At 42.5% G+C, this 27,791-nt stretch overlaps 1 protein-coding gene across 1 annotated transcript in view; it reads right to left on the reverse strand.

Annotated features, from left to right (window-relative positions):
* The window catches only part of LOC119383886 (integrator complex subunit 8), a gene marked incomplete at its 3' end in the record, with an annotated part of 125,192 nt that extends 97,911 nt beyond the window's left edge, over positions 1–27,281 (reverse strand). Inside the window, 7 exon segments of the mRNA XM_037652159.2 lie at positions 889–981; positions 7,756–7,941; positions 14,631–14,691; positions 21,736–21,930; positions 23,833–23,938; positions 24,951–25,097; positions 27,013–27,281. Coding sequence (XP_037508087.1) covers positions 889–981; positions 7,756–7,941; positions 14,631–14,691; positions 21,736–21,930; positions 23,833–23,938; positions 24,951–25,097; positions 27,013–27,136 — 912 coding nt within the window.
* Between the last annotated feature and the right edge of the window lie 510 nt (positions 27,282–27,791).

Here is a 27,791-nt window from a genome sequence, read left to right on the forward strand (position 1 = left end):
AGCTTGCCAAATGGCTAACAGATCTGCACTGCAAGCATGGACAACATATTCAAGGAAGTACCAGGCATCCATAACAACTTGCAATCCATTACTGCAGTTTACATTCGTATACATTCACAGTCAGTTTTGCATTCATGGTCACTTTTAAAATAATTCCATACAACTCAAGGTACAGATGAAGAAATTACAGGAAACTCGGATCTCTGTATTATAATGTCTATAACTGCAGTCTGCCAACTGCTCGAAATGTCCTTGAGACAGCTTCGAAGGTTCACCAAGGCCCGTTTGAGACATGCCAATGATAATTAATGTTAACATGAAAGGTTGGCAGAATGTATGGTGAAGGATTTGCAATATCATCACTGTATGAAAGTATACTCTCTATTTAAACAAAGACATCAACTAGTAATAATGACTGTCCGTCCACACACACACACGCACGCACAAACACACGCACACATGCACGCACACACACGCACAAAAGACCTACAATTAAACCTAAGTGCCTCCTTTGTCCGAAAAGTATTTAGCAATGATCACTCATAATGCATTCTCCAGACTCATCCAGAATAAATCAAGGTCAAAAGACTCAGCTAATGTCTATGCATACATATAACTTCCATTACCCTTTTTAAACAGAATGTCAGCACCTTCCTACCTTGCATGGATGACAAGATCAAAGCTGTCCCAAAAACTCAATGCCTGAGAATCACTGCTACACATATGGAACCTAGTATTTGTGACCTATTAAGACTTGAATCTATAACTAAGGTCAAGGACCACTATACAGTGCTGCTGTCTAAATATGAGCCACACTATGTGAAAGGCCATGAACTCAAAAAAGGATGAATGTTGCCCTTGCTTTACTAGTGCTCCACTGCATCTCACCTTTGGATGGAGGGAGAGAGCAGTTTCAAAAAGCTCCCCAGCCTTTTTGTAATTCTCCTTGTAGAAATGATATGTTCCAAGTTCGTATGACACCTGAAACAGTAATAAGACACTGAAGTAAGGGTAATAAGCTTGGCTAATAGTTGGTTTCTGTGGAAATTCACGTTAACTGCTGCAAGAACAGGGACTGGTTACAGAAGAAAGGGCCAATCATGTGTCTGATGTACTTATAAGATGTTCTCTTCAGTTGTATTCCTTAGCTGAAGGTCTAGCATTTGTCCATTTCACCTGCAACCAGTGTCTACTCTTGCACTAGCAGTAAAGAATTTTAGACAGTGAAGCACATGATACGCTGCAAGCAAGATGGCACAATTATTTACAACTTAAATTCCATGCAATGCGTAAAAAGCCATGAAGTTGGACTGACATGTCCTCTAAATAAAAAAAAAAGTCAGGTATTTCTGTATGTCTAAGGTAAAACAAAGATTTAAAAAAACAATTAAATTTTGAGGCAATAAATGCCAAAACCACAATCTGATAATTAGTTACACCATGGCAGAGGACTCTGAATTGACTCCGACTGCCCAGGATTCTTTAACGTGCACCAGAATCTAAGAACACCTGGACCAGGCAAGGCTGATTCCTCGAATCTATGAAAGAGCCATATCATACTTTGAAGACTTGGTCGCCCATCATGTGATCTATGCACTGTGCTTGTTCATTTGCGCTGCCCCGTCTTGATGAAGGGCCACAAAGAAATACCAGGAGGATGTCAGTACAAAGAATAAGGGGGACAGAGTAGCTAAATTTTTATTAAGAACCACATGATGCTAACAGACAATGAAGCTCAGACAGGCATAAGGTAAAGTAATTGCTTTTATTGAACTATATAATTTAGGCAACTGTAAGAAAGGAAAAGAGAAACTACAGCGGAAGAAAATAATTGACGCCAGTGGGAGCCAAACCAACACATCGTAATGCACGAAATGATTTTGGGCCCACTTTTGTCATCCTTGTCGAGCCACACTATGTGGCTGGACAGGATCCCTGCATTAGCCACCATGTCCCACATTTTCCACCATGTCCACAAGTGATACTAATAGTAAACACTCCCAGGGCTAGATTTACAAGTACACGTAGTGCTGTCTCTAAACATGTACATAAGTACAAAAGAAAGTTGTGTCACTGTCATTGCCTAATTGGTAGAGTACTGCTTGCATCAGGCAGAAGTTGAGAGTTGAGCTTCAACCAGTGGCAAATGTGTAGACCACGACACGCTCATGCACTACACAATGTTAGGACACGTGGTGCAGGGTTGCTTTGAGCTGTAACCATCTTTTCACCAGCATGTCTTTTGTCCATACGAGATCTGTGGACATGTGATTTGTGAAGCACATGGTACAACGCTGAACCTGAACATTGCTCCGCGAAATAGGGGTGAGCCACTTCCTTTCACCACCCCATGCTACATTACATTACGAGCATGCCGTTCAATATTAGGATCTGGAATCAGGCCTCCTTTTTTGCAAGAATAGGACACAGGAACTTTTAAGGGATTCCTGAACCAACCCTCGGGCTTGGTAAAAAGACACATTCAATGAACAGCAAACACTGTTATTAACAGCTCAGCCAAACTTTGTAGTCGCACGCGGCACACAGAGCTTACAAGTGGAGCGCGAAGCTGCCACTTTCTCAAGTGCCCTCTCTTCAAACAGAAGCCCGTTCTCACTCTCTTCGAAGTTGCTGGCAGCCGCTAAATCAAGAGTGGTGTTTAATTCAGTGTTTAAATCAGACATAAATCAAGAATGGCACTTCATTTATGAGACACTTCCGTCACTATTCCATGTTGTGCGTGCCAACACTTTTAAGGTATTCATTGTTTTCATGCATTTGACTTTAAGGTACTTTATGCGCAGTAGAAAAATTAGCTTTGAATCTAAAGTTATGCCTAAAAATTTATGTTCTGTGCTCACAGGCAGACGCTGGCCCTGCATGTAAATTCTGGGATCGGGGTGCAGGCCTCCGTTTCTAGAGAAAAGGACCCAGCTGAATTTTTGTGGGTTCAATCAGAATGTGTTCTCATCACCCCATTTGGAGACCTTTTTGAGGCCTTATGGCTTTGTTGGGACCTGTTGCTTACAAACTGTGAGAGAACACAATTTAAATACTGACTGAGGTCACTCGATCATCACTTGGAAAAGTGTTTCAGGACCCTTTCATGGGGATTTAAACTAAATCCATTCTTATTTGAACGTTTTGGCACTTTGCAATACCAAGTTGGACGTGTCACTTTCAAATCATAAGATTACATGAATTGAATCCTATCTACACATCATCAATGTATATTGAAAACATACTGCATGGAATGTATGAATGCAAAATGCATTTTTGCAATTAAAAGGATACAATTAACAACACCATCTTCCAGTGCTCCAGTTTCCAGGACAAATGGTTTCCATAAAATCCTGCCAACGCTAATGCAGACTGTAAAGTTTGATAAGTAACTTTCTATTACATTAAGTGTGTTGCCACAGAAACCAAATTCTGTGAGAGGTCTCTGAAAATCTCAGCCTGTCATAAGGTATCATGCTTTTTCCATATCAAGGAAGGTCGGGAGGAAGAGCTGTTCCTGAATAAAAATATCACGAATTTTATGCCTTGAAACATACGAGATGATCGATTGTGGATCAACCTTTTCAAAAACTACACTGATATAAGTCTAGCAATTTGTTTGATCCCAGGAAATGTAAGAGCTGATAGTTCATCATCTTTTCAAATGATTCGTAGAGGATGAGTCTTTGCCCTGTTTCAAAGTTGCAAGGAATTACAATATCCTCTTTCCATGACGATGGAATGTATACTGTTGTGCAGTGCCTGCTGCTTATGCAAGCTTTGTGTTTTGCTAAGACTTCGAAAGTTCAATGTAGGTGCTTCATCAAGCACTGAAACTATCAGATAACAAGCATGAGTTTATGGTGTCACAGTGGGGCATGATTTCAAAGGCATAGTCTGCATTTGGAAGAACCTTTTAATACAGAATCGGGCAACAGTGTTGCCACAACATGCAAAAAAAAAATGTATGCAGCAGTGCTACTGTGAGAACTCGTGATTTGAAGCAAATTTCGAAGCAACCGAATTTTTTATTTTGCAGCACAATGAAACAGGTAATATGACAATTTGTAGCATTTTGGAGCACCAAATTTTGCATAGTGGACTGCTTCAGAGCACTTTGAAAGAGCAAGTTGTATTTAGAAACTTTGGAGATAGCAACATAACTTCCTAAGCCAATTTCTTAAATAAATAGAGAATAATGGCTTGACATAGAAGTATATTTCAGAAAATATACAGCATCATCAAATCATTCGCACCATAAATTAAACGATGCACCTTGTATCAAGGCAGCTATGGGCAATCAGATGTTGCGCTCCTTCTCAGAACTGATTCTCCTCCTTAACTTGTAGAACACACAGCCGTCACTAGTGGTGGCCGCACGCTTAATGGTTTGAGCTACACTTCCCCCTGCGTGGCCTCCGCAACAAACTCCAGCTGCGTAGTGGCGCACTGCCAAAGCGGATTGTGGAGGCCATGTAAACATGGTAGAGCTTTGTGCCGCCATGTGCCGAACAGTAGCGGCTGTTCAAATTTTATTGTTCACTACACCGATAATCTGCAAATGGCAAGATGTATGTGGACAAACTGAAGTTATCTTAGAATGACAACCTATAAGTGTAAACATTGCCAATGTGGTGGTGCCTTCGAGGGTGAAGCTATGGCCACAGACACATGGATCCTGGCGATGCTCGGATAGTGAGAGCCCGATGCTCATTGCACGATGAGCTGAAGGCACTCCACTTGCCAGTTGCCTTATGCAACGTCGCAGCCCTACATGTGACCAATTACTAGATTTGCAGCCCAAAACCCAGCTAGGGCAATTGATGGTGTCCGAGAAAAGAAACCTCAAGATAAACACTGTCACACAGCTCACATCAACACGAACAACATTGTATAGTAAAGGCAGATGATGCTCGCTGTCCACCATAGGTCCCCAAGTCTGGTACAGTAGAACTCCGCTGTTACGTTCCTCACTGCTGCGTTTTCCCGGCTGTTACGTCGTTTTCCGCCGGTCCCGGCATAGCACCCATAGGATACAATGTATTGGGAACCCCGCTGTTACGTCGTAACTGTCGGACCGTTCCCGTATGATACGTCGCGAAGTGCGCTCGGAGCCGACCGAGTGACTACCAAAGAGAGCCGCCATGGTGCATTTTCACGCAGCTTGGCCTCGTTTGACCGTAATATTAGCCGCATGAGAGGCGCAAGCAACAGAATATTTCAATTGATGCAAACAAAAGCATTGCCTTCGAGATTCAAATTGCAAAGATGGCGTCTATGACGTAAGTGCTCGCGAAAGCAAGGCCTTCGAGATTGGCATTTACTATTGACAAAAGCATAGCCTTTGAGATTTGTATTGCACAAATATGGCGTGTATGACGTAATTGCTTGCGAAAGCAAGGCCTTCGAGATTGGCATTCACTTCTGCCATCGCGTTGGCGTAGACTCATCATCATCGTTATTTGTCGGAGAGCGGGAGGAGTTCGAGCTGGTTGGAGCTCGCACGGTCGTGCGTGCAGTTCGCGGTCGGACTCGCCGCGCCGGTCGTGATTGCGTGTGCTTAGTTCTTTCATGCCTACAGCTGTTGGTGTTAAAAAAATCACATACGTTGATTACACTTCTGTGGATGAGGCCGTCCTAAGCTCCGCGTTTCTATCCATCGACTAGATCGCGGCTGAGCGCGCCAATTTTCGTGCTGCTTGTAAGAATTGAAATAAAATTCTGTACCACTAAATATTTTGCCGTTTTTCCTGTTTTTCGGCTCTTACGTTTCCCGTCTCTTACGTTTATTTCCTACGGTCCCTTCAAAAACGTATCAGCGGGGTTCTACTGTAGTAAACTGTGATAGTGCATCTCTTTCTATTGCTGCTTTTTCATAAACTAAACAATTTATAAAGTGTTTCAACCATTACGAACAGCATTTGTTCACAATAAGGTTGGAAAAATTGTCAGTGACGTAGATTCGACATCCAATCAGATCAGTTGCTGGTGTAATCGCTTTTCCCCGTTACGTATACAGGGAATGGACAGTTGAAAACTCGTTTGAGTCACTGCGACCTGTAGCGATTTGCAGGTTTAAGGTTTTGCAATAAATTACACAGTTTAAGCAGAGAACTTATATCCGTCTGCAAATGATCCTCAGGACTTGCTCTACCAGCTCAATGCATTTGTACAAAATTGTCGAAACCATTTAAAGGGGTGCTGAAGCACTTTTCTAAGTAATATTCAATTGACCTCAGTATCAAAGTTTATTGCCTCACGATTTGATCGGCGAAAAAATTTCTCGAATTCGTCAAGTATGAGTGGAGTTGCAGGGATTTGTTGTGAGCTGCAAGAGCTTTCTCTCTTCTCAATGAGCGCACTGGAAGCTACACAGGGAGACAAGGGGGAACCAAGTTACGTCACGCGCGTGTCATGAAACGCAATCGTTCTTTGCCCATGTTACTCCAGCGGGCGCAAGTGCCACTACCATATAATTTTAGCACACTATAGAGAGCGTCACTCGGCATGTGGTGGCACCCCATGGCAACAAGCGCATCTGATCCAAACACTCTTGCTTCATGCCAACTATTGGCCAATAGCAGCAATCTTCTGTGCGACGCAAAATCTGGTGTATGATGGCCGTCCGAAGAGTGTGAGTGTTGGCCTCTGCATGATACACAGGCAGGATACACAGGCACTTGAGAAAGTGGGAACTTCCCGCTCCGCTTGCGGGCTCTCCTTGCTGCGCACGACTGTAAGATTTGACTGAGTTGTCCACAGCAGTGCCTGCTTTCCGTTGTATGTATTTTTTTACCAAGAACGAGGGGTGGTTCATCACCCCTTTAAGGGTCCCTTTAATGAGGCTCTACCGTGCAGTAGTATATGGCAATTCCCTAGTAGGGAGTTCCTGCTGAACTTTTCAGTAGAAGGCAATGTGATAGCCGCATCGACCTCCCAGCAGGACGATGGGGTGCAAGATATGTAAAGTTTTCTGTTTTTCCCCCCAAAAAAACCAGGGTGACATTTTAGGGGCACCCAAGTACATGAGAAGTGCAGATTACACTAATAAGTACCATATCTGCCTGAAAAACTTCCTTATGATCATTTTCAGTCATAACACAGATTTTTGCTAAATGCTTCAGATATAATAACCTCACTTTATGACTCCAACGCCATTTAATGGTATAAATATATCCTACAGTTACTAGCTCATAGATACACTGGGAGGCAGGATTAGAACAACACAACAGGCACATCATACCTTACACCGCACGATTTGTACCTGTGCAAATACCATTCAAAGCACAAAAAGATAATTTTTATATCCCTTTCAGGCTCTAATTACGACAGACTATCTATAAATGCGTCATATTTACACAACTTTATTCCAAGGCACTCGATTTTCTATTACCACAAAGAGAATGAGGTAATATATTAATTTGTGCATTTTCAGTAATTAATCTTAGTTAGAGTGTAATTAAAGATTTATCTATCCTGAAGTCAGCCATGTTCTGTGTTTGCTTAAAAATAATTAAATTTCAGGCTCACAATACCTGTGATATCTGTAATTGATTATATTCATTTTGAGCAAAACAGAAATAGGAGGTTCAGTCATCTAAACCTCAATGTATCTTGGTCTTTCTTGGCCACTAGTCAAGACAACTAGCAAACACAACTTGTGTACACAAATGTGGACACAGAGCCACATTTGTGCTGGATATTGAGTCCCGAGTAGCATTTCGAATGAAATTTTTAATGAAAATCTCTACTGACCTGACAGCATACGTCATCAACAGTGGCTACTACACCCTTTTCCAGATTATGTTCAGGGTCTAAAATCTCGGCTTTGACAATAGTAAAACTTTCATATGCAGGAACCCGTATGTTCAACCCGCCTGTTGTCCGGAGAGACAACAACTTTTCCAAGAATGCGACTGCTTCTTCCAATTCCTCTTCACACTGCAAAGATGTAAACAGCAAGCAAAATCAATACTGTAACTCCTGACAAGCTAACAATGTAAACAATTACGTTCTTAATGCGCTGGTAAAAATTAGGGCACAAGGAAGACATCCCCAAACATCAGCTTCAACTATCAATTCTTTTATGCTGCTTTCAAACATATAATCACTTTCACAGTGAGTTGTATACTTTCTGTTTTGTACCATAACAATGTGTAAAATGTAGGCATTTTTGCCCCCCTTTTTTCTATGACAAAACTTCCATAACTATGGACCACTGATGGTTCGTACTTCTCCACATCAACTGCTAAACACCAAAAGCTTACTAGAAAGTACATGTAACATACGTTTATAAAGGTAAAAAATTAGAACCTGGAAGGTCCCCAATATAGTAAATGTTACTTGAAATGTATGTGAAATATGCAAAAGGGACATCAAAGTTCAATGAAGACAACGGCATTCCTCACATCTATATCGTATGACAAAAATTTCATCCAGATCTAAGCGTCGGAAGTATTATTAAAGATTTGGAAAATTAGTGTTTCTAAAAGTTGCATCTCGAGAAAATGCGTTATTTTTTAAGGGGAGACACTGGTCTGAAAACTGCTTGTCTCAATCTTTAGTATTCCTGGCTGAAATTTACACACAATACGTATTTTCAACTGCTGAAAACAAATATGCAATTACTTTTTGTCTATCGTGCACGGATTGTAAGATATTGACTGTTCCATACACTTGCATTCTGCCCAGACTTTTGACAGCTTTCTCACAAAATACCTTTATGAATTTGATATCACTACATCCTATAAAGAACAGAGAGTGCAACATAACCATAACTTAATTTTTAGCTGTATCCATTCAAAAGTTATGGCCTTAACAAGTACACTAATAAGAAATCAGAAACTGTTGCTTAACTTTACTGCTAATTAAATCACAGTTATTAATAATAATGTTGTAATTTCTTGGTTTTCTTGCACTAATAAATGCATAAGCTTTCAAATACCGCAAAAATTATCAAAATCTGACCGCTAGATCAAAAGATACTGTGGGCAACAGCCTATAATGTGATGAAAATTGTGGTTTTGAGAAAATGAGAAAAGAAGTTTAGAAACATGGTGGGCACTTATTTTGAACTGGAAAAGGCCTGAATTGGTGTTCTTAGGATAGTAGAAGCCACCAGGAACATAGTCATCATTATTCTTCTTAGTATGGTTTCTTTTCACTCTGGTCTTGCTGGTGATATGCTGCATTCTTGCAGCTGCCGATATCACTTCCTCCCGAATGCATGAGCAATTCTGAACTTCTAACGACTGCCTGCCATTGCACTGTCATCAGTTAGGCATCTCCGCAAAATGGCGGACAATGCGACGATGCACCACTGTCTAGAAGAAGCATCCTCAAGCATCCAAGATGGAAGGAATTATTTACCCCGTGTGATAGAAATGCACCAATGCTGTGCGAGCACTTTTTTTTTTAAAGCGCAATGGCTTCGCCTCTGCTAGATGAAAAGCGTCCTTGTGCTAGGAACAGCTAATAGAGAAGTGTGTGTTTCAAATGAGACCAAAATGGCTGTGCTACTTAATGTGGTTCCTGCACGGTGCGCTATTGAGTGGGACTTTTTGAGGTGCTTTGGTGAGCGAAAATGGTCATGAAACTGACTTCAAGACCAAATAACTCGACAAGTATGCATTACATGTCTGTAATATTTTGGAAATGACTTTTTAGACCCTTCTAGATTATCAAAAAAAATATTTCAGAAAACTGTTTCTTTTTCAAAATTTTTCCGCCTCCCAAACCAGTGTCTCCCCAAGTTAAAATTGATAATTTATTTACACAGCAAAGACATGCATTTCTGGCATCTCTTGCCCTGTAATAGCTCGGAAAACCGTGGTTATTTTAAGACTGTGGCTAGTCTGAACGACTCGCACGAACCGTTTAGGCAAGTGGCCACAGTGTGCCGGCCAGGGAACTCTAGACAACGTGTACTTTCTGGCTTTTAACAGCCATATTGTGCCATATAAATATGATTTTCCAGTTTAAATTCAGCTTTACTTTTTATTCTCACAAAGGAAGAGAAATTCAACTTGACAAAATTAGTGAAAGCAGTAGATGCAAGCAAGGCATAATGAGGTCTAAGGTCTAAGCACATAATTTGCTCTAAGTCATTTACACTTCATCAATATGCATCACAGTGGCCATTTTTGGTTGCTTCATAATACTCATAGGCCAGCTTTGAAATTGCAGACTACCTCAGGCATGTAACTTTGGAGTGCTAGAAATGTTTACGATAACACCATTGTCACAACTGCTGTGCACAGTAGTATGCCCTGTGTTATACAAAATATTAAGAAACAACACACAACTGAAATTTCATAATTCCATACTTCTAAAATCGCTAAGTACAAACTCTCGCAGGAACAAGTTTATAGTATACAGCGCTTAGAATTATGAGCGAAAAAAGAAACCTTTTTCCATTTATCTGAAGTTTTCACTTCCGTGAAGGTCACAAAAATAGCCAACAATTGTTTCATCTGAAAAACATCAAGCTGCTCGCTCTTACTATGGTTAAATAAAGAAATAAACAGTAATGGTACCAGTAGTGTAGCCAGAAATTTTCTGGGGGGGGGGGGGGGTTCAACCATACTTTATGAATGTTCGTGCGCGTGTTTGTGTGCATGTATATCATCATCATCATCATCATCATCATCAGCCTGTCTACGCCCACTGCAGGGCAAAGGCGTCTCCCATGTTCCGCCAATCAACCCGGTCCTGTGCTTTCTGCTGCCACGTTATACCTGCAAACTTCTTAATTTCATCTACCCACCTAATTTTTTGTCTCCCCCTCACGCGTTTGCCATCCCTTGGAATCCAGTCAGTTACCCTTAATGACCACCGGTTATCCTGCCGACGTGCTACGTGCCCGGCCCATATCCATTTCTTCATCTTGATTTCAAATACGATATCCTTAACCCCCTTTTGTTCCCTGACCCACTCTGCTCTCTTCCTGTCTCTTAAGGTTACACCTATTATTTTCCTTTCCATCGCTCGCTGCGTCGTCCTCAATTTAAGTTGAACCCTCTTTGTAAGTCTCCAGGTTTCTGCTCCGTAGGTAAGTACCGGTAAGATGCAGCTGTTATATACCTTCCTCTTCAGGGATAGTGGTAGATTACCATTCATGATTTGATAATGTTTGCCGAATGAGCCCCAACCCATCCTTATTCTTCTAGTTATTTCACTCTCATGGTTCGGCTCCGCGGTTACTACCTGTCCTAAGTAGACGTACTCCTTTACAACTTCCAGTGTCTCGCCACCTATCGCAAAGCGCTGTTCTCTGCCAAGATTGTTCCACATTACTTTAGTTTTATGCATATTAATTTTCAGACCTACTCTTCTACTTTCCGTATCCAGTTCAGTAATCATGAGCTGTAATTCGTCTCCCGCGTTACTCATCAATGCAATGTCATCAGCGAATCGCAGGTTACTGAGATACTCTCCATTAACTCTTATCCCTAATTCTTCCCAATCTAGGGCCCTGAAAACCTCCTGTAAACACGCGGTGAATAGCATTGGAGAGATCGTGTCTCCCTGTCGTACGCCCTTCTTTATTGGGATTCTGTCGCTTTTTTTTTTTATGAAGGACTATAGTGGCTGTGAATGCGCTGTAGATGTCTTCCATTATGTTTATATAGGCTTCGTCGATGCCCTGATTCCGCAGTGCTTGCATGACTGCTGATGTCTCCACCGAATCAAATGCCTTCTCGTAATCTATGAAGGCTATGTATAGGGTTTGGTTGTATTCCGCGCATTTCTCTATCACCTGATTGATAGTATGAATATGGTCTATTGTTGAGAATCCTGTACGAAATCCTGCCTGGTCCCTTGGTTGATTGAACTCTAATGTCGTATTAATTCTGTTAGCAATTACTTTTGTAAATAGCTTGTAAACAACGGACAGTAAGCTGATGGGCCTGTAATTTTTCAGGTCCTTGACGTCCCCTTTCTTATGGATCAAGATGATGTTGGCATTCTTCCAAGATTCTGGTATCCTCCCTGTCGAGAGACACAGTGCATGTATATATACACATGTAAAACTGAAAAATTTCGGAAGAGGTGAGAAGGGGGGTTGAAACTTTCCAACCCCTCCTGGCTGCGCCACTGAATAGTACAATGTTTCTAATACCATACCTCCTCTTTTGCAACGTTCTGTTCATGACTGAAATGATTGCCAATAATTTTCCATGGCTCTTGAACTAAAAATATGGCAACTGGTGTGAAACATTAACACACACTGGAACACTAATATCTTTGTCTTCATCCATACAACCATAGTCTGTTGCCATGAGCTTCATCAATAATAATTTCAGCAATCTTCTGAGAACAGGTAACATGGGCAACATCTGTGGTCGCTTGTTTCCTGGTGGTGAGAACAAAGCAGCAGTAGAGGCCTCACTGTGAAAAGTTACCTACTCCATAGTGTTGCATTTTACTCTAGGAACATTCTTACTGCCAAGCGAAGTCCTCATGATGCAAACACTGTTACTTCAACATCTTTACCTTCTATTACCATACCCACAATTTCCCGATGAACTGTATTTTCTTCACTACATATTTATAGTAGAGCTGTGCGAATAGCAAAATTTTGGGTGCAAAGCGAATTCGAATATTGAAGTGTGAGTGCGAATCGAATCGAATATTTTTCTAATATTTCTCAAATATTTCTAGAATATTTTTCGAATACTTCGAAGCGAAATTGCAGAAAAAAAAGTTAGATAGGATTTCTAAGCACATTCTTATGAGATAGCAACATGAAAGTGTTTCTTTTTGCTAGGTTGATGAAGCACTGGCGGGGTGGTGTTTCATAGTTGTCTTATCAAGAATGAGGCAATGTAAAGGCCGTATTCTATTTATGTACATGATTTGGTGCAACCGAAGTGTTGCCGACAACACTTTACACGTGATAGGCAAAGATGCCATATCCTTAGCCTCTCCTCCTCTCTCAACTTCTGTGGAAGCCCGACTGATTTGGCGGACAAGGGTGTGCTCCCTTCAAGTCCGGAGTTTCAAATCTGCCTCGTAGACGTTGATATACAAGAACATCTGAAATTTTGGATGCTAAAAAGCTTCGACTTCCGATTTTTCCGACTTCCTGCTCAAATTACAGGTCCAAAACAGCATTGACTGAGCCCTCATCTCTGCCACATCTTTCATCTCCATGTTGGAACCAGCATTTTGTTGAGTTAATAGATTTGCGACCGTAGCGGAGCATGAAAGGCAGCTTTGCCGCAATACGGGGGTGTAATAAGGTGAAGCCTATTGAAAAATCTAGGGACCACATCTAATTGGACGTTGGCTGTCTTGTGGCTAAGTTCAGCCATAACGGAGCTTGAAAGGTAGCTTAGCCGCAATACGAGAGTGTAATGAGGTGAAGCATATTAAAAATCTGAGGGGGTCACTTTCAATCGGACGACTGTATTTGGCCTTGGAGAGTTCGACCATAACGGAGCTTGGAAGGCAGCTTTGACGCAATACGAGAGTGTAATGAGGTGAAGCATATTGAAAATCTGAAGGGGTCACTTTGAATCGGACGCTGACTGTATTTGTTTTTGGGAAGTTCGAATAGTTCGAATAGTAAAATTAGAGTGCGAATCGAATCGAATAGCAAACACTATTCGAAAAATATTCGAAATTTCGAATATTCGCACACCCCTAATTTATAGCATAGCAACCCGCCACGGTGGTTATGGCGCCAGACTGCTGACCCAAAGGTTACGGCATCGAATTCCGGCTGTGGCAGCCACATTCTGATGGAGGTGAAATGCTTGATGCCCGTGTACTTAGATTTAGGTGCACGTTAAAGAACCCCAGGTGGGTGAAATTTCCGGAGCCCTCCACTATGGCGTCCCTCATAATCATATTGTTGTTTTGGGACATAAAACCCCAACAATTATTATTATATTTATAGCATAGCATCACCATTCGACATATTTCTCAGACTTTCCCCATCGTATGTTCCAATGAGGTAGGTGTAGTTTTAAGTTCTTTAAGTTCCATTTGAAGGAAGTTCACAGAAAGGATGGTTCAGTTTAACCCAGGTTTAAAAGGAATGTACCCATAGGCAGCCAACCAAAGTTAATATAAACATTCTGTTTATCTAATTTGACCTTTGCGTGAATGCCAACACCATTTCGTGCTGTATGAAAGCTGGTAAGTGACACGTTTGAACTGCTCAGCATCATTGTTATGCTTTTGCATTTCGAAGACACTGATCACTTGCGTATGAATTCATTGCCGTAAATGTGGGTGTGAACACGTGCTTTCAGACACTTCTGTTATTTTCAGGCACGACAATAAATTAATACGGGAGATTGTAAAATCCTTTCTAAAAAAAAGGCATGTGTCAGCCACCCTTCACTGAATCTATTGGATAGAGAATGCAATCTATTGCAAAAATCTGGTGTCATACCACGGTGAGTGTTTTTTGAGGTATCTGCGCAAGTGCGGGCACATGTTTCCATCTAACAGTGGTTTTCCTTCTCGACTCTTTTTTGTCTTCAATTCAGTTTGAAGTCAGTGCTCATATTATCTGCTCTTTTCCTGTGTCCTCATTCTTTGGCGCTGTGAAGTGATTCGGTCATGTCTTACAAACTCGCCCAAGCTTCCGTTCTTCTAAACAATAAAGTGGCACCCACCTTTTTAGTAATTGTATCGGCCATTTCTGCAGTCACCACAGTTGGGTCCACTTGACCAGGCCTGAATAAAATGGAAAACTGTGTTGCAGTAAGCTGTCATCTCCTAGAATCTGCAGGACTTTGTCAAATGTACAGATAAACAAGTTCAAGCATAAGCAGAGATCAGTATAGTGAAATTACATGACACCAATGTTGTACTGCAACCATTGTGATTCAAAATGCCACTGGAACGCTATAAAGCATAAGGCCTTCCGTTTACCTACGTTGTGGGCCCGATTTAAAATGTACTACCTACTGGCTTCTATTATTATGTTTGTATTTCGTCGTCTGCATCACAACATTCTCTTTACAGTAGTCCAACATATATAAGAACACATTCACCTTACAATAATTTTATTGCATTAAGGTCTTTTAGGAGATCTGTGTCAATAAATGTTGGCACTATTTTAGGACAGTGCTTAATATTTAATACCAAAACTCACAAATGGGGAATATAGTTATTATATTTTTTTATTACTTTCTGTGCAGAGTTTTAAAAGGGCACTGACATAAAATTTCAAGCTCGAGATGTGCCCTTCATTTGATTGCTCGGTATGCATAGGTATTTTTGACCAAATTTCAATGGCGTCCGTCACCTGGAAGTTATTATATTTCGAGAGCAACAGTGCACGAAACCTCAGCACCCGGCGACATCAACATTACTGTGACGTGGTCAGTGTGACACACATCATTCTGAGTGACGATGCACTAGAAGTGAGGGCGTCGACGATCCAAGAGTTCTTATCCTGGCGCTGACTGTCGCCACCGCCTGGAAACGCTCTCATCCCAGCATGGCAGGTCTGGAGGCACACGCTCGCACCTCCTGACTGGCTGTGAGTCTCCTCACTCCTCATGCCTGATTGTCACGCCACTTCGAATGATTTGTCGTGTGCTCGACAGCCAGCATGTCGGGGAAACGTTGTGCGCCGCCTTCGTGTTGTTTGAAGCACGGACACAGTGTGTCGTTTCATTACACGTATGGTACGTGCTAACACGATTACAAGATATCAAGTGGAGTAGGGTATAGATTAATATCATCACTAAAACCTAACCTGCACGTAGCGTTAAGAGAGAATTTTACTTCTTTGCGTTAGCGTAATACCGGATTACTGCAGCTGTAAACGTGAGAGGCCGGATAGGTGGGGCCATCTGGTGGTGCAAAGAAGAACCAGGCAAGCACAGAATTGTTATTGTAGAAACTTAACATGTTCTACTTCTCTGCTGGTGTGCATTTCATAAGCCCCTTTGCATACACCAGAACGGCGTGCACGCTAAAATTCTCTAATTCAGGTTATTGAGACATACCAGCGAGCATTGCTAAAGTGGGCGTCTCCGGGCGCCTCCTCGTCGCTGCTTGAAACTGTGTGCATTTATGAATTGCTGTTTTGCAAAGGGTCTAAGGAAAAATGATTGACGTCCTGATTCGCAGCGATTCCCAGTTCCAGAATGTTGCCTTCATCACCTGTCGACACGGTTGACACGACGACGGCGATGCTGGTGACGACGTGACTGCGTGTGTGCGCCTGGCAGACGAAATACACATGAATCTGACGTCACTTCTTTCTGTGGCCACTTGATCAGATGGGGCACGATCTGGAGGTGACCGTGAGGATGCGCTGCCAGCACTACAAATTGGTGGGCTTGCCACCCATATTGAATCGTGCTAGATGCTGGTCGTATTAATCAATAAAACAGATAGTTATTTGTCCCTCAGCTTCATTTTGAGTCGCAAATCGCTACTAGTAGGTCTATAACTACTCGTGGATACAAAAATTTTTACATGCGTAAATTTGATGTCAGTGCTCCTTTAAGAACAGTTAAATTGTAGGATTCGAATGTTAATCTTATCACTGCATGCAATCAATATACAGTGCCAAATTAGATCCACGGCAGTTAATGCAATAAATTCTAAGTATGCTAAATAATGTAATTATGAACTCAAGAAAATGTCATTAACTTAACAGCAATACAGTAAAACCTCGGTGATACGAATCTCGCGGGGTTACCAAAAATATTCGTATCATCCGAAATTCGTATCACCAGAAAACATGGAAAATTAGTATGCGACAAAAGAAAGTTGGCATACGTTTTGATTAGGGGGGTGCGAATATTCGAAAAGTTCGAATATTCGTCGAATATTACATTCGAAATATTCGTATTCGATTCGAAAATCGTGTATTCGAAAACTTTCGAATATTCGATAACTTCGAATATTCGAAAAATTCGAATATGCGATTCGATTATCATGCATAAAATAACTCGTCTTTCACATTTCTGCTGCGTTCGTATCGCTAAAAACGTTGCCGAGAGGAGCGATACACATCGTTAGTACACGGAGGCACGATATCTGCCTGCGACGAGCGCCCCAATACGTATGATTTATTGCTGGTGCATCTCCGACGTGCAGCGCTGTTGGCGATCATGTAACCGTACATGTTCAATATTATGCGGCCGTAATGTGCCGCACTACCACTCGTTCACTATGCGGGACCACTTCTGAAGAAAGACAGTGACCCACGTGACTGGTGGCGGACTGTTCAGATACCCCAGTCTGGCAAAGCTTTGCCCCATGTAACTTCCTATACCAGCCACTTCTGTTGCAAGCGAGCGTGCCTTTTCAGTGGCAGGGGGGGGGGGGGGGAGGGTTGTCTCTGTTACAAGGGAGCGCCTGCTGCCTGATCATGTTAAGCAACTAATATTTCTTCATGATAACATCTAGTCATTACCTTCATTGTGCCGTGATATTTGCTTGTGTTGTGATGTGCATTGGCTAGCCTGGACATTGTGTTCTGGAGATAGCAGTGTATGTTGTGTTGCCAGTCAGGCTGTTAATGTTTTTTTTTTTCAAATAGCTACATGTGAAATAAAATATTGTTACTGTGGAGGCATTTTCCCTTTGATATTCGATATTCGATTCGATATTCGAAGGTGGATATTCGTATTCGATTCGTATTCGGAAAATTTGATATTCGCACACCCCTAGTTTTGATTTAATGTTTCTCAGGGCCGCAGCGACGCCATGAATAGCTCTGAATGATGGCCAGTAAAGTTTTTTAGATGTCAACGATCATACTTGTACTCGTAAATATACGGTGCATGCACGCGTGCGTAATTAATGAACCAGATAATATAATATCTGGGGTTTAACGTCCCAAAACCATGATATGATTATGAGAGACGCCGTAGTGGAGGGCTCCGGAAATTTCGACCACCTGGGGTTCTTTAACGTGCACCTAAATCTAAGTACACGGGCCTCAAACATTTTCGCCTCCATCGAAAATGCAGCCGCCGCGGCCGGGATTCGATCCCGCGACCTTCGGGTCAGCAGCCGAGCGCCATAACCACTAGACCACCGTGGCGGGGCAATGAACCAGATGTGTTATGCCCCGTAACCGCTAGTAGCCCCTTCCTAATCTTACTACGCTTTTCTGCATGACATCAGAGTACTGCGGCGAAAGTGATTTAACACTTTCGTGACCGCGGAAAAATTGGTTGTTTTTGGCTAGTCTAGGAAATATTTTTTCCCTGACAAAGAATTATAATTGATGCTAAAGTGTAGGGTATCAAATGATAGAAGAAGAATTGGTCTTTCCAACAGTATTAATTTCAAACAACGCTTTTATTTCTAATAAAATAAGAAAATTATCAAACAAAGAAAAATGCATCAAAAAGAAAGAAAGATTCATCAAAACATCAATGCTACTCTGCAAAGGCTAAATATTAAAAAAAATCGAAATACACGTTTTGAGCGCAAAGCCCTCATAGAATAATAGTGGAAATATAAGCGCTGTAAGTACAATGATTATCTACATAAATACAAGAATATAGGCACTAGTGCCTATCATGCCACCGCGCGATGCAGGTTCTCGACGCGGTGAAACAAAGGCCGGCTGCGCATGTTTCGGGAAAAAAAATTTTTTTTCTGTTCAGCTTTCCTAGCATAGTTTGCAGTTCTGGTATTTTTCAATTTTCCTGTGTATTTGTTGAAATGAAGTGTAGCCTGTTCCAAATCTGCAAAAATCCATAATTGTACTCTCATTTGACCTTTTTCTCGCTCATATACTGCCGAATACCATACCGACCTTTACATTTCACCATTTTCTCTTTCACTGAAAGGTTCCGATGGGGTTAAAAGATAGCGTAGAAAAATCGTTCATGTGTTGCAATAGAGAAGAGACGTGGTGAAGCTTCTCGTGGGATGCGACAGTCGTCTTCTTCAGATCAGAGACACTCAAGAAGCCTTGAACCTTTTCCGTGGCATCCCTGACGGTAGACGAAGGCCTGGAAATACGTGTCGACGACCCCAACACCAATGCAAGCGCGGGACTTCAACGATTACCATGTACACATGGAGTGAGACGAACTTGCTCATCTTCTCTTCAGTAACCTCCCTCCATGGACCCGTCCCTCTCACTGTATGTTGGCTTTTCGAAAGTATGCATCCACGCATACTTATCTGTGTGGTTGCATGTCTCTCTGACGACTTCTGCGGTAAAAAACAACATGAAGACGCCGCCGCGCAGCACACCGGAGCGTTGGGTCAAAGTCCGCTCCGCGCCGTCTTCGCGAAGAGAACTGCGCTCTCTCTGCAGCCAGCGCCAAATGCTCCCGCCCGAATGAAGTTAACACCTTGCAGATAAGAGCTGTTATGTTTAGAACACACCGGATACGTTTACATCGACGTGCAGCAGCGATAAATTGACCCGAGGAGAAGACGAAACTTACCGGCGGATAGCTGCTGATGTTCCGGGGAGGTTTGACGCACTTTCCCCGTCCGTACGACTTCGCCTGGCGAATCGAAGTAGTCTTTCGTGTCTGTGCCGCTACCATCATCCAGATATTCCCGCTCATATTAATCGGAATCCGTCGAAATTCGCCGTTTCTGTGGAGCACCCGCGAGCGGCGTCTACGCGAAGTCTGAAGCAACGAGCGCTCACCTACCCGACTGCGAACGAGCTTTAAAAATCTCCCCGCGGTGGAAAAATCAAACTCGCAAACAAAACTGATAAAAAACATGTTATTTTATGCTTTGTATTGCGTTAGCTGTCCAGAACCGCTCAAAGAGTGCCCAAACTTGATCTTGAAGTCATCGATAACATACTATCGATGGGAATAGGCGCGGTCACGAAAGTGTTAAGAAGCGCTTTGCACACGATAGATAGAGGCCAAGCTCCTTCGCCAAGACTGTCCGCTTCGTCTCTTGGGGTCTTCGTCCACCTTTAACGGGACTTCATGACGGACCCGCAGCCCAAGTTTCAGTCTTGTTTCATAGAACGTCTGATTGCGGGGACATGGCTTGCACCGACGTGGCAGGCACGTGTTAACACAGTACAAAGACGCTGCTGCCTCGAGCAGAGGAGCATGCGTCAACGCGTCGTAAAAAAAAAAAAAAAGCGCTGTCAACGTCATCTGTAATCTAAACGCGAAGGCACCTAAAGGCCTCCAAGATTCGCGCGCACTATCTCGGAGGCAACGATGGACCGTTGATGGTCGCGTAACGCGCATGCACGCGCCCGCGCGTGTCTGCCGCGTCTTCCGCGACAGCGCGGGCAGCAGCTGTTTGTACCTGTGCGCTAGCGTACGTTCGTATCAAACGTCGTAGGGTGCAAATCGGTTCGCAACAACCGTACTCCGATACATTGCAGGCTAATGGGCCTTGGCCGGGACCACAGAAAAATTCGTATCACCCGAAAATTCGTACGAGCCGTGATCATATCACCGAGGTTTTACTGTATTTCTGTACTTTGTGCACAGCTCTATGTTTGGCTTCTGCAGTTACTATCGCCATATCTTCTTTCTTATAGGAGATGGAAATATGCAGTGGTCTTAGGCACTTCAAAGTTCTACTAAGTGCTCAAGACAGTTGCACTTCATCACTCAAGCTGTGAAGCACCAAGGATGGTACAGGAACACCATGACACTGCCCAACTAGAATGTAGAACCCTGTGTGCTTTTGGACAAAGGCAGCACACTTCACATTAACATCACAAATTTTACCTTCATAGTTAAATGAAGATAGTAGTAAACAAAAGACAAACATTCAGACATTTCTTGGGGTGTATGTTAACATATTGTATATGAAGGCATCTCATTGATATGATTACGCATAGTATGTTTATTGAGATAATATATTTTATTTATTTTTTTTTTACCCCAGCTTCACGTGGAAGCAATGTGTTTCCATAAGGTTCATGCAATCACGTTTTCATCTGGAACTGGATATTACGAATGTAGAAGGGGTGAATCAGGTAAGAATGAAGAGGTGGTCCTTGTCACCATTCCCGATTTTGATTAAATTTGCTTTAGATGCAAGTTTCGGGCGCAGAACAATGATTTCGAAGTTAGTTTTGCAAAAAAAAAAAAAAGATTGTTTGCTTTTTAAATCAATATAAAAATTTTGCCCACCGAAAACAATTTTCTGCTGATTTCACAATCTTGGAACTTTGAGCGCACTTAGCGAAAAAATACTACAATTCTTGGTCACAATATTTTTTACCGACAAAGAACAAATGAAATGCAACCTTATGAGTATTTTATTTTACTTTGCTGTGGAAGGGACTTTGAGAGAAAAAAAGAATCACAAACATGGTAAACGACTCAAAATACCTGTAATTCAGGAAATTATTGCTGTAGACAAGTTAAACTGAGGATAATAAAACTCTGTGGATATTCACCTTGATATATGTACTTTCTTTTTAGATAACTTTTGTGGCTCTGCCATGTACCGTTATACATTGAAATTGCACTGAAACGTATGTGTGGCAAAATAAATGACCTTGAAACTTACGAGAGTGGATGACATCATGGAAATGTGAAAACGTATTGGTAGGTGCACCTATGCAAGTTCTCTTTGGGTGGAACACTGCTGAGGGCTTATCTTCTTCCTCATGTTGTAACCGGCTATTGTATTTCATAGTTTGTATTGCACGAACAGGTGATCACTTTCGTGTCAAAAGTAAGCCCAGCACATGTAAAACGGTACAGCATGCAAAATGCTGAAGGCTGCTCCTTCATGAAATGACAGATGCTGCACACATCTCTATAAGGCTAGTACAGGTGCACTCACAGCTGAACAGGAATCCCTTTAGCACTCTTAACAGGTATGGAGGAGTGCACAACTGTGCGCACAACCCAGCGAGACTTGATCATGTAGGCAAAGGCTGCATCAGGGTTGCTCAGCCTCTGCTCCTCATTCAGCTCGGAGCAACAAGTTGCTTTCTGGAGCTCTGCAATCAATGTCTGTTGCATTGTCAGTGGCAGCCTGTAAGAGGTAAACATATTTAACAAGCTGGTTCTAGTATACAGTGTAACCTGGATACATTGAGCTATTCACTACATCAAACAGTTATACCTTCTCCTGTAAAATCCTGTGCAAAAATATACCAGTGTGCTATGTATATATGGAACTCTCATTCACTTCCAGGTCTGACATACTGCATGCAAAGTCCCTTTAAGTATGCTCCTCCAAACTGGTCTACGGCCACTACTGTAATTAGAAATATTCAGTTAGATGAAATGGCACTGCTTTGGTAGATGCTATCAAATAGACCATGGACAGTGCAAGCAATGGAGGAAAAATTGGGAAGGTTCATGTTTAAAATATGGATGACTCACGCAGAAGGGCTTTTATTTGCGTGCTATAATGATGCATTTAATTTAGTAAACCTCACCGGAACACAGTTGTGTAGTGTGGTGAAGAACAGCAACAGCAAAGAGAACTGACACACAGAGAGCCATACTCCCTGCAGCCATTCCTTTTCGGAAAAGGGAGTGCCATGGTGCTTCAAGAATGTGAAATATCTTCTAGTCCAGCACGTGCATTGCACAACAAAACTTAGATGACAAATATTAAGTCAGCTTTTATGCCTTCGGTGCAAGTTTACAGCAACGAATCGGTAGACTCCGACTTTCCAGAATCTAATGAGACTGTCCGAGACTTGCGGAGTTTTTAGATAACCTTCGGATATGCATATCTTGTATTTCAAATCACCAATACATTGAACTATTCAGCAATCAAGTTCGATTTATCTGGATTCAAATGTATAACCATGGAAAGACAAGAAGGGAAAGCATGCCACACGTATGACAAGTTTCACAGGCAATACTGTTGGCTTTTTTCACTGGATGATCTGGAGCAGGATTTCTTGCTCCATGGCAGTGAATCCGTTTTTCACTGGACGACGTGGAGTGGGTTCATGCATTCCACTAGTCGTTTTCGAGCAACTATATTCTTTTTCACAGATCAGGTGCAACACTGTGGAAGCTATGCAAGAAGTTCAGTCCGCAGAATGTACAACTCCGTGCGTCTCATGGTCGGGTTTCATCGTTGTAAACAGTTGCGTGAGCTGAGAACGGGGCTCCGAGTGATGCGTCGCAACAGGCTGTTAATGAAATGCCAAAAAACGAAAGCAAATAGATGCTAAGCGATCCAGCTGCATAAGAACAGATGTATAATGGCGTTTGCTCATTTATAAGGCACAAAACATCTTCAATTACTACTCACCGTAAAAACGAAAAGAAAATATTATTATGGGTGGTAAGAACATTGAACTATTTCTTAATGCAAACGCATCTACTGCAAGAATCTCGCTACCCCCACAGCATTGCACCTGATGTGTGAAACGACGTATAGCTCCGCAGCGGATCGCTCTCACTTGCTCCGCCGCAGAGTCACGGATTCAGGCAGAAATAGGACGAGCAGCATACGTAATTTCAGTCATTGTACAAGCAACCTTGGTTGCGCTTTGCAGAAACAACCAGTTGCCATGGAAACATACAAAGCAGAAGCAGGAATAGTTTCCGGAACCAGTTTACGTGATGTGGGCATACAGAACTTCTGGCGTAATCTCACGCTGGGCGTTCCTGCATTCCACTGGCAGGTTCGGCTTGGTGCAATTTGAGTGCTCCCTCCAGGATTTTGGCAGCTGCTTCAGATCTCCCAGTAAAAAACACCATTGTAGCAAACAGAGTGGGTAGTTTTCATAAACCTGAAATGTCCTGCACGTATATTCATACTTGCACACCAATGTAACTAAGTCATTTTATTTGTTCAAAACAAATAAACTGATAATAGGAAGCAGCAGGCTGACCCCACATAATGAAATGTCTATATTGAGCTCCAATGACCATCACAAAAACAAGGCAGTACAACAGCCAGACTTACTTCTGCTCGCAGAGATCCATGTTCCAATGTAGAAAAGCTATTGCTTTCAGGGCCAGCAACTTGAGAGGCAGAGACTTCCGGCTCCCTGGCTCTTCTTCAGGTGAACCTATTATTGTGTGCACATAAGAAAAGCACTTTTGAACAGTGGGAATTAATTTGCATTCATTATAGAGTGCTAATTTTTGCATTAGCATTGTTGTTAAGTGTATCCAATCTACACCAATAATCGTGGTACAAGATGGTGTGCAGAAAACCTAATGTAACATTATTTTGCTAACATAGTGAAATTTCTCAATAAAACATATAAATACACACTAATAATCATGTTTTGAGGTAATGTGCATTGAACTTGGTGTAGGATTGCTTTCCCAGCACAATGAAATTTCTGGATAAAACATCTCCCATTTTTTACATAAATAATTAAACCAAGGATATACATTTGTCATGGTGGACAGCATGTAAAAAAAAGTGGATTTTGAGAAGAGGTGGAGATAGATTCCAAGCCTGCATCTATGTGCAATTTCTTTAATAATTGTTGGGGTTTTACGTTCAAAAACCATGATATGATAAAGAGAGACGCCATAGTGGAGGGCTACAGAAATTTTGACCACCTGGGGTTCTTTAACGTGCACCGAAATCTAAGCACACGGGCCTCTAGCATTTTGCCTCCATTGAATTGCGGCCGCCGTAGCAAAGATACAATCCCACAACCATCGGGTAAGCAGTCACACACCACAGCATGAAGGCACATTCAAACAAAAGTTTAATTTGTGAAACAAGCTGCAAGATTGCTTCAGGACTATTGAGGCTACGAGAAGTAGGACCTTTTCATTTCTAAGCAGCTGCGAACAGCTCTCTGTGAACAGTAACTGTTGCACTTCATCAAAAGACATTAAACAAAGTCAGTAAACTCCACAATACACGTTTAACTTAACTAAATATTTTATACATTAGACAAAGTTAGTAAACTACAAAATACATGTCTAACTAAATATTTTATCTCATCAACGGCAAATGTGGGCATATTGTACTTGTGCAACTAAGCTTTGTGCAAACAAAGAATTCAGCACAGACTTTTTACTCTGAATGAGAAACATTGTAAGAGAAGTGATGCATACAATTTCCTGGTTCATTTGGCGTGCCATCTAGGTTGACCATGCCTTGGAGGCCGTTACCCTGCTGCACAGTGCCTCCATTTGGCCCTTGAGATGGTGGTTCAGTAGCATTTGCCAAAAACTGAATCACAAGCTCGTACGGAGGAGGATCTGTAAAAGTGTATCATATGAACGGCCATTGTGAGAAATGATAATAAAACTATCATGATTGAAAGCTTCTGATAACTCTACTTCAAGGAATAATAAACAAGGCAGTCTATACTAAAATGTGAAAAAAATATTGGACCTTGAGCAACAATACTGCCATGTAACAATTTGCACACTGTCCACAAACTTTTCTAAATAGATCACACTTGCTGGGCAGGCGAGCAACAACCACTGATTTCTACAGTGTTGCCTGGGACCCCAGGCTTCTAGTGTAGCACTCTACACTACCAATGACCGCAATGATCATCCTTTGTTAAGTTGGGCTACTTGCAATATGCCCCCTTGTCAATACAACCTCCATCGATAACTACCACATTCTGCCTACAAGAACCTTGCCCACTAAAATTATATGTCATTCCTGTTATCCGTATGCTGCCAGTCTCAACCATACTAGATGTTACAGTCAGGTTTGAAAGTGCCTGTGTGGCAGAAGTATAGGCTATCTCTTACATTGCTGTTAAATGGCCAGTCTTTATAGTGACTGAAGTCAACCTGAATGGATTATGGATTTCATGAACGTGACCAAACTATGAAATGTGAAGGAATGCTACCTGAGAATTTGACAAGCAGCCACCGTAGTGCGTGGAATGTGATCTGCAGTGGCTCAAGCACATTTAAAAGGGACCTTGGACCACGTATGGCCTCAGGAAAAGATAAATCTTGATGGTTTTTAGCTAGAACTTGATACACCAAACAAAGGGATGTTTTAGTTTGGGTCAGAGAGCGAACTGAATGCCCATTTGGAACTGCTACCATTTCACTTCAAAGCCCGCTTCACTTAACTCCTGTTAGCGCGCTTCAGGTACCGAATTCTCGTGAGAAGTGCAATACTGCTAGACTTCAAGGTTCGAAAACTGTCAAGTGACTGCGGTGAAACTGAAATCACAGCAGCTATATCCCCCGCAAGATGCCAGCTAACGAAAGTATCCGAATTGGTCCGAAAACGCAAGCCCACATAAAAGCAAAGTGAAACCCTTTGCCAGCAATTTTTTTAGGGGTGGGTGGATGCGGTTAGCTCGGAGGTCTAGCGCGTCGGTTCATGACAGGTATCGTTCAGTACAACGAAATTTAGGGGGTTAAGTGCCCTGTATGCCTCCTTCATGGTAGAGCTCCCGCTGCAGTACACCGTTTCAGAACAGTACGTATCATTCACAAGCTAAATATTGGAGCTCACATCATTTTGAAGAAGAGCACTCCCTGAAACCAGCAATGTGGGTACCACAACTGCTTCCCGCCCCATGTTCAAACTTGAAGATGGGCCAGTCAAACCGACGGAAATTCCGAAGTGGACATGACCTGTGGGCTGCATACTGAGCGTTTTTTTTTTTTTTTTGGCTGTTGTTAGGGTTATGTATCGTGGCTTCGCCCTCGCTTCGCGAGTGCGGCCATTTCGCTAACGCTCAATGGCCGGTTGGCAGGGTCACGGTCACGCGCTACTGGCCGCTGTCGCGGCCACGCGCTGTTTAGCCCGCGCAGCCTGCCCCTTCGGGGCAGGCGGAGGCGTACGTAACCCAAGAGCCGCGTCGCGCTTCTCTGGCAACAGACTTCAGCAACACCCGAGACCAAAAAAAGAAAAAAAAAATTGCAGCAGCAGCAAGGTTCGAACCAACGTCCTCGCAGTTCCGAGCACGACACGCTAGCCGCTGCGCCACTGAGGCCAATCGGTTCGGTAGGTCTAACGGGCTGTATTTGTATTGCCACGCTGGACGTAACTTTTAAGACGCGTTATTCTTACGTCCAGACGTAACTGCAACGGCTCATACCATTACGTCTAGACGTAACGCTAGACACTCCCTTTTTGGCTAGCAGAGGCTCATTCTACTTCAACAATGAACTACAGAAATATACATGCGCGTACCTGGTTTTTCCCTGGAGAGGTGCTTTTCAAGTAGGGAATCGTCGAGCAGAAAATCCAGCCATGTAACAACGTGAGAGTTGCTTGGCCTTGAAAACGGCAAAGGATCTTCACTAACTTCCATCATACTGCTGAGTCCTGCTGTTGTGACCCATGCCAGCGGAGGTGCGCTTACCACTCGTATTTTACCGGCCGAGAGAGAGAGAAAGGGCACCGTGAAAAGGGTGGAAAGAGCACTAGAAAAGCAACTCCGTTCGTCTCAATCGCCTCAATAACAACGTTTATTTAGTAGCAGCCATAGAGTTTCATTGTAGCAGCAGCAGTAGTAGTAGTGGGTTGAGGTAAGGAAAAGACGCCAACGACACATTTCTAGCGCGCGGCCATTACGTTTTGTTTTGTTTTAGGTATTTTAGGTGTTCCATGTTGTATGGTATTTTTTTCTCCACAAATCGCGTGTCACACGGATGTTTTCGCAGACGTTTTTAAAAAGATATTGTTGCTTTACTAAAATTTGCCTCTGTTTGCACCTTTTAGACCAAACTCACACCCAGCATAACAGCCGCCAATCTCAAAGGCTATGCTTTTACGTACTGCAAAGCGGAGGCCACGTACCTCTCTACTATTCTAGGCGAGCGTCTAGAAAGCGTACAAAATCCTTTTGTGTTCGACAGCTAGGTTAGAGTGTACTAGAACTGTCGAGTGGCGTGAACGCGCCTCGCCGCCTGATGCCTTCCGCGTCGACCGTAGCGGCGGCGCTGCAGTCGCTCGGTACTGAAGGCGCG

Source organism: Rhipicephalus sanguineus, chromosome 2, assembly GCF_013339695.2.
Source record: "Rhipicephalus sanguineus isolate Rsan-2018 chromosome 2, BIME_Rsan_1.4, whole genome shotgun sequence".
Taxonomy (NCBI): Eukaryota; Metazoa; Arthropoda; class Arachnida; order Ixodida; family Ixodidae; genus Rhipicephalus; species Rhipicephalus sanguineus.